The sequence below is a fragment of the Bison bison genome, unplaced genomic scaffold (genome assembly GCF_000754665.1).
Source record: "Bison bison bison isolate TAMUID 2011002044 unplaced genomic scaffold, Bison_UMD1.0 scf7180017864089, whole genome shotgun sequence".
In the NCBI taxonomy this organism is placed as follows: Eukaryota; Metazoa; Chordata; class Mammalia; order Artiodactyla; family Bovidae; genus Bison; species Bison bison.
This window is the reverse complement of record NW_011494661.1, coordinates 998359-1005974: the sequence shown is the minus strand read 5'-3', so window position 1 is coordinate 1005974 and position 7616 is coordinate 998359. Positions and strand designations below refer to the sequence as shown.

Genomic DNA, 7616 nt, shown 5'->3' with positions numbered 1-7616 from the left:
CTCCGGTGAAGCACGCAGGCATTGGACACGCTATGGTAAACAAACTGCATTATCTGGTAGATATCACTCTAATTGTCTTACCGTTTGGTTTGCCGTGGGTTTTTTTAACTGTTCGATTTTCCCTCTTTTGTTTCCTTTCCCCATTTGTTTTTGGTTGTTTTGCTCTTCCAATTGTTTTCTGCGTCCTGGACAATCTCTAGATTTTGCTTCTCTCTCTTTGAGTTTTCCTCTTTCTCTTTTCTTGCCTTTTTTGGTCCAAACGCAAATCCAAAAGACAAATGGAAATCAAGGAATTTGGCCTGTCCCTGCTCTAACCTCCTCCCCTAATTTCTGAATTCAGATTCCTGGCCAGAGAGACCTGGGGCAGACCCCATGTTCATCGGCTCTGGTTAGACCAGCCCCGATGCCAGGCTGCTTATTTCTCTTGCTTTCTTTTGTTCCTTTTCTCCCCTGCCCCACCCCTTGTTTCTTTTCTCTGATTTAGTTTCTTTCTTGGTCTCCTGAAAATCCATGGAAAACACCATCCCATGACATGCTACGCTCTGCTCACTGTCAGCTCCTGGACAGGCCCCTCGAGCTGGGGGAGGGGGCTGGGGGTGAGGCCTCTGGGGGCCATAGGCTCCGCAGGTCACAGGTGGGGAGGGGGCCTTGGGGGATGCAGAGCTCCTTCACATCACCATTCACCCCGATTTAGGGGCTGCCCCAGGCTGGTTGCCCAAGAAGGGACAGCATCTCCTGCCTCACTTCCCAGCCTCGAGGGGTCTTGGTTCTGGCTCCCCCACATCTTGCATGGCATGAATGGTCTTTTCCCCCCACCAGGGACAGTGTCCAGTTTCCCCACCGCTCTGCTGCTCTGACTAACACTGTGTCTCACACTGTCTTTCTTCCCCTCCATCTCCTGTCCCCTCTCTGCCCCCCCCCCCTTTGCCTGTCCCGCATGGCCTCTGACCGGGGTTGGTTCCCTTCCCTGTTGAGGGGGTGAGAGGAGGAGGCCCAGCGGGGTGAAGTCGGGGTACTTGTTGCTGGGCTCCTCTGTTTGGGTTGGGCCCAGGCCTTGTGAGCGTCGGTGTGGGTGTCTGTGTAAACGCAGCTGGTGTGTGTTGGTGTGTGGGTGCGACTGTGTGTAAATGTTGGTGTGACATTTAGGGGGTGTTGGTGGGAGACCATACTGTGTGTTTGAGACTCTGCTGGTGATTCTACAAGTGTAAACACTGGTATGAGCTGGGGGCTGCGTGACTGTGTGTTTTTGAGCCTGTGAGGGCTCTTAGGAGGCGGGTTGTGGGGCTGGGACTGGTGGGAGCAGGGAAGGAGCTGAGGCTGGCCCTTTGCTCCTCGCCTCGCCCATGAGTGTGTGCCTGCAGGCCCTGCTGTGTGCCCTCCCCTGGGATTCCCTCCTGCCCGCCTGGTCCTGGCTCTGCGGCAGCAGGCGGTTAGTCATCGTCTATTAATAATGCAGAGTGATTGAGCGCCAGGCTAGGGACCCTGCAAATGGACGTGTCTGCTCCCATGGGGCCCATGCTGCTTGGGGCAGCTGCCTGGCCTGCCCAACCTACCAGGCCCACGGAGCTGCCTGGCTGGAGAGGAGGCAGCTTGGGAGCTGGGGCTCCCTGTCTGAGAGGTTCTGCATCTTCCCAGGAGGATGTAGCCCTGAGAACACATCTGGCCTGTCCTGCTACTCTGGCAGCTCTGTGCTTCCTTGCACCCACAGACCTGTGGTGGTCCTGTCCTTTGTCCTGTGTCCGAAACAGTGCCCAGGCCACGGCCATCCCAGCCCTCCCCAATCCGAGGCCTCGTTTGGCCATTCTGTCATCCTGGTGTTCAGATGGAGCTGTGTGGTGGTCCCAGGACTGCTCTTCCACAGGCCCTTTTCTTCAGCTGCTGCTTTTAGAAGTTTGCCATTGCTTACCTCTCAGACCAGGCCACTGAGTACCTGAACGGGGCGTTTGAAATTCTTTCTTTATTATTAATTTATTTTTTGGCTGCACTATGTGCAGCATTCAAGATCTTACTTAGTTCCCTGACCAGGAATCAAACCTGTGCCCCCTGTAGTGGAAGCGTGGAGTCTTAACCACTAGACCACCGGGGAAGTCCCTGGAACTCTTTCTTTACAGAGCTTCACTGGACAGCCAACCTGTGACTTTGAGGACAGAAGGGAGGCAAGATAAAGGAAACCCCTTGGAGAAGGAAATGGCAACCCACTCCAGTGTTCTTGCCTGGAGAATCCCGGGGACGGGGGAGCCTGGTGTGCTGCCGTCTATGGGGTCGCACAGAGTCGGACATGACTGAAGCCACTTAGCAGCAGAGTATGCTATCTGAGAGTTACGGCCCAGACTTCCCCTTCCTTCCAGTCTCAGTTCAGTTAAAGACTGTGAACTGGGGCTAAAGCTGTTTCTCATCTGCCAAACGGCTGACATTCCTCGCTTGCCTTTCAGGGAGTCAGTGTGAGGGTCAACAAGGGTAGCGGAAGTGAAAGCGTCTGTACTCTGTAAAGGAAATTATAATTTTATTAAGCTTTATAAAATGTTGACTGATTATGTCCATGTTTCCAGGGCAGGGATATTTTGTACAGAAGCGATTCCCTTCCCATAGCAAACTGTGGGGAATATAGCATCTCTGGCCCCACTGGAGAGCCTATTACCATCCTTTCTTGGGATTCAGTCCTAAAATAACTACATGAAACCCCAGAATGCCCCAGGAACTGGGCCTGAGGAGGAGGAGGAAAGATGGGATGTCTTGGTTAAATTGGTCAAAAGGCAAACAGCCTTGTCTGATTTCAGTCCTGGCAGGGAAAGTCCCTGTGAAATTCTAAGTCTCTGAAGCCCACGCCTCCTAGTGTGAGCGTCCCTGCTTGACAACCAGAGCTGGTGCCTCCTGGTGGCCTGAGTCACCTCATAAACCCTCAGACACCTGTGCCAAGGATCAGCTCTTTGAGCCAGGAGTGGAGTCAGAGAACCTAGCACCCAAAGAGACAGCGTTCAACCTGCTCTGATTTCCTAGGCATTCCTCAGCCGGGCTCTGGTTGGTTTTGCATTTATTTTTACTAATTCCTTTGTATGGACTCTCTTTGTTATTTGAGCATTTCTCCTTGGGGGAGAGAGTGGATCTAGGTCAAAAAGGCCAACCGGTGGAGAGGTTTGGGTTAGGTGTGGTCAGGCTGGAGGGAGTGTTCGCCGCACCTGACCTGGAGACTTTGCTTCTTCTAAGTAGCTCTCACTTTTTGAATATCATTTAAAATTGACAAATGCCTAGATTGCATGCAGCAGGGAGAGATTATTCCCGGTTAACATATGGGAGAAATTGAGGCCTGAGAGGGCCTGGGGCAATGTAACAAGTAGTGGAAGAGTTCAGTGCTTTCACTTCATTGATCTCATTTGATCCTCACAGTAAGCCTGGGAGAAGCAGGAGTCATGGAAGTTGTTAAACCCCTTTACAGATGAGAGTCAGGGAGGTGAAATGAGTATTGTTCTGGAAGATGGTAAAGACCAAATAAGAACTCAGGATTTCTGACCTGAAGTGTATGTTCCAGCACCATTGAGTCCAGTCATCAGGATTCGCTGTGCGGCTGCACACGCCCTTTGGCTGTCCTCCTCTCCTCATGCCCTGTTCCCACCCTCTGCAGTCCTAAGGGCAGGCCAGGCCTGCCTTCCTGAACGAGCTGGCCTTACTCATCTTTGGATCGTGAGCCTTTTGAGAGTTTGCTGACAGCAGTGGACTCTCACTGGAGGAAAACCCACTGAAGTGGTTTGCGTACAATGTCAAGGGATTTCATGACTCCCCAGAGCCCCTCTAACCTGCTTACAAGTTAAAAAAAATCTGCCCTTGATCTTATTCTCCCTTTAATAATCCTCCTCCCAGGAAGGTCGGTGACCCTATAATCATAGCAGGGAGCTGGGAAAGGCTCTGGGTGATGTCAGAGGGCCATTCCCCTCTTTCCAGCCTTTCCTTTGGGACCATGATGGGCATGGAGTGCCTGAGGCAGAACATTTGTGGCCAGGACCTGGTTTCATGCTAGCAGCTTGCCTAAGGGGGGAGACCAGCAGAGCAGAGCAGAAGGGAGGTGGGGCCAGCAGGAAGGGCTGAGAACCCATCAAGGTCATAGGCTGCCCCTTGCAGCCACCTCCGGCCACCTTCCCCGTCCCTGGGGAATGGAGCAGAGGCTGGGCATGGGCTCCTTCCCCTCTTCCTTGACTGGTCATGGCTCTTCTGGGGCAGAGCTGTGGCTCGTTCGTCATGTTCTACTCAGCCCCACTCAGGGCCTGGTCTGTCTGTGTTGTGTGGATTAATGTGGGTTGCGTGCAGTCTCTGCTGTGTCTTGGGGTGCTAGCCGTGGTCCTGATGACAAAAAGGATGCTGCTTGGAAATGAGGCTGTCAGGACTCTCTCCCACCGCCTTCAGTAAGATGTGGTGTGTGAGCAGGTGTGCCTGGGGTCAGTGATCAGTGGCGAATGGGTGGTGGGAGTGAGTGTCTGGGTCGCCCTCTGGGGAGGAAGGTCTGAGTCTAACATCCCTTCCCTTTCTTTCTCAACCTGTACATGTCTCTGTCGTAGTGGCGGCTCCTCTCCCCTCCTCTGTTGGAAGGAAGCTTCTCCTTCTGCACCCCTGCAGCTCTTTTGCCTCCATTTGGGCTCTTCCCTACGCACCCTGGCCCTGCGTACCTTCCCCCCACCCCGGCTGCCTTTCTCTCGCTTGTCCTGCTGGGCCGGGACCCCCACCCAGGCCCTCTAACCCGCATGTGTCCAAGCTGCCATGGCTGTTCTGTGTTGCATGTCCCCCCTCTGCCCTCTTCCCCTGCCGGCCCCACCCCTTCCAGAAGCTGTGTGTGGGGGGGTTGGGGGGCAGGGGCATCATGAACCCCTGGGGTGGAGGGGGACTGGGGGAATTATCCCCCTGTTTCCTGCTTTTACTAACGAACCTGCCATTTTTGTGTCTGGACTTTGATTTGTCTGAGGAAACAGTCGGGTTTTACTAATCTCACTCATCTACCTCCTCACCTTCCCCAGAGACCTTCCTCCATCCCCTCCGATCCTCGGCTTCCTTTCTCGTGGTGCCCGTCTCCCCCTTTCTCTCTCTTCTTCCCTCACCCCCCCTTCCTCCATGCACCTCCCTATGTTACCGTGCCTCCTGCTGCTCTCTCCCCAACCCCTGGGCCAGGGAGGCTCTAAAACACCAGAACAGATACACAAGGGGTTAAGGCAGCCCTTTTCCCATAGGGAGCACCACGTGGCAGAGATTCATATAAAGCAAGGTGGGCAAGGTCAGATTTGCACCCAGTCGGGAGGGGTGTCAAGGAGGGGCCCCAAGTCATGTCTTTCTAACTCTAGGGTGAAGGCAGCAGCCTCAGAGGACTGTGATTCTGTCCATGTTCTCTCCCCAGGCACCAGGTTCACACGTGGCACACAGGCAGTAAGAGCTGTGTGGCCCAGATCATCAGGCCACTTGACGGTCACCTGAATGGTGGCTATGTTTCCCCTGGACTGTACTGGGATTAGTAGGGTCACAGGGACACGTCAGGCCAGGGGCCCAGCCTTCAGGAGCTGACTCTCAGTTGGGTTTCTAGACGTAGACTCAGAACTATACTAGTGGCCGGATTCCTGGTCTCTCAGTGCGGCCCTGGGAGAGGAGGGTGGGCTGGAGGCCCCTTTCCCCTGCCACCTCTCCCTGTCTTACTCCCAGCCCTGCATCCCAGCCCCCTCCTCCCCTTTCTCCAGCTCCCCTTTCTCCAGCTCCTCCTGCCCGTTCTAATCTCGTCTGCATGTTTTGTGACTAATACTTTGACCCTTTCCCTTTCCACCCAGATCTCCATTTCCTAGCCTCGGGTGGGATTGAGGGAAGAAGCTATAAACAATAATGCCCAGCCCTCACCTCAAAACAAGACTCAAAATCTTCAAAGTGCCCACTTCCACAAAGACACGCCCTTACCTCTGTCCTTGAACCCAGTCCCCCCAGCACAAGATTTGATGGTTCCCAGGAGGGAGCCCCTTCAGCTCCACCCCCACACACTGTGAGGCCAGCCCAGCATGAGGGGGACTTGAGGATCCTGTGAGGGATGGTCCCCTGGCCCTGTTCCGCTCATGTCCCTCAGGTGTTCCTAATACCCACTCCCCATCCCCGAAACAGTGGAACCCTGGAGACCAGTCACTGGAAGATGGCTGGTGGCATGTGCGTATGGACTGGTGTGGGAAGGACACTGTGGGCTGTGATTGGAAGGCCCCAGTCTCCAGACTTTGCCCAGAAAGGGGGTGCTGAGGCACATTTGGGGGATGGGAAGCGGGAGGAGCTGTAGCCTGGAGAAGCATGGTGTTGAGTTCACTGTGAGCTGGCTTCCTGATCGCCCCTGTGGGAGCCTGACTGTCCTAATCCACCACCTTCTGAGAGTGGGGGCTTGTGGTCCCCCCGCCCTTCACTCTGTGCCACAGCCTGGTTGGGTGTGGGTGCTCCTCTGCCTAGACTTTTCAGAGCTCAGGTGGACATTTGCCTGGGGAGCAGGGACTCATGGAGTTCCCTGCACTCGTCACTGTCCCCACACTAAGGTCACTTTTGCCTTCCCCAGGCCACTACTGAGCCCTTTTCACCTCCTTGGAACACCAGGTATGCCCCCATCCCTACCTGTCTTGTTTTGTTTCCTGAGTTTTCAGCCCAGGGACAAGGTAACAGGAAGTTAGCCTGTCTCCCTCGGTTCCCTAGCCTGGCCCTGACTCCATAGAGTAATTGTGGTGATGAATGAATCAGGTAGGGTGATGAATAGGCCAGCGGCTGCCCCCTCCTTGGGGGACAAGAAAGTGACCCCAAAACAGAGGGACCCGGATAGCAAGACAGACCCAGCAAGGGGGTTGGGACCAGTTAGGAGGCAGTGATGGGAATCAGCCCTCAAAGGCACTGTGTGTCTCCTGAGAAGTGCCAAGGCTCCCCAGCAGTCCCTGGGTTCCTGTTCCTCACGCCCTTGCTATTGTCCAACCTCCCCGTGGGCTAAGACTGAAAGGACTCAACCGCCCTGGAGGGAGAGCTGCAGGGGTGTCGAAGCCACCAGGACCCCAGGAGAACTGGTGCTCTCTGCCTCTTTAATGAGAGATGCTCTGAAATCACGTGTGCGTCCAGAGACCCTTCAAGAGGAGAGAAGCAACGGTGCCATTTGCATCTCAGGGGCCCCCACTCCCATCCATCTGTCCATCCAGGGCCACTTCTGGGAGCCACTTCCTGCTGCTGTGCACAGTGAACACCTCGGGCGCCCTTCAGGCCTCTGTCTGCCAAAGGGGCCATGGGGCCGGCCTCAGCCCGCCCTGAAACCATCAAATCTTGTGCTGCCTCCTTTCTCCGTCTCCACACCCCCACTGTTCCTCCTCCGAGACAAGCAGACATAAAAATGGAGAGTCCCTCTCCCCACTGCCCCCCAGCCCCTCCCTTGCCCTACCCATGGCTCTTCCCAGGGAGTTGATGCCAGTTGTCTCCTTGTCTCCCCCTCCCTCCCTGGGCTGGGCAGGTGACCATCTCGGTGGACGGGATCCTGACCACCACAGGCTACACGCAGGAGGACTACACTATGCTGGGCTCTGACGACTTCTTCTACATCGGGGGCAGCCCCAACACGGCCGACCTGCCGGGCTCGCCCGTCAGCAACA

General features: G+C 55.2%; 1 protein-coding gene across 1 annotated transcript in view; it reads left to right on the top strand.

The window, feature by feature from the left end:
- NRXN2 (neurexin 2) overlaps positions 1-7616 on the top strand; it is a 99262-nt gene that overhangs the window by 31798 nt on the left and 59848 nt on the right. Inside the window, exons 6-7 of the mRNA XM_010838098.1 lie at positions 12-35; positions 7478-7614. Of these exons, the coding sequence (XP_010836400.1) occupies positions 12-35; positions 7478-7614 (161 nt within the window). The remainder of the gene's footprint in view (positions 1-11; positions 36-7477; positions 7615-7616) is intronic.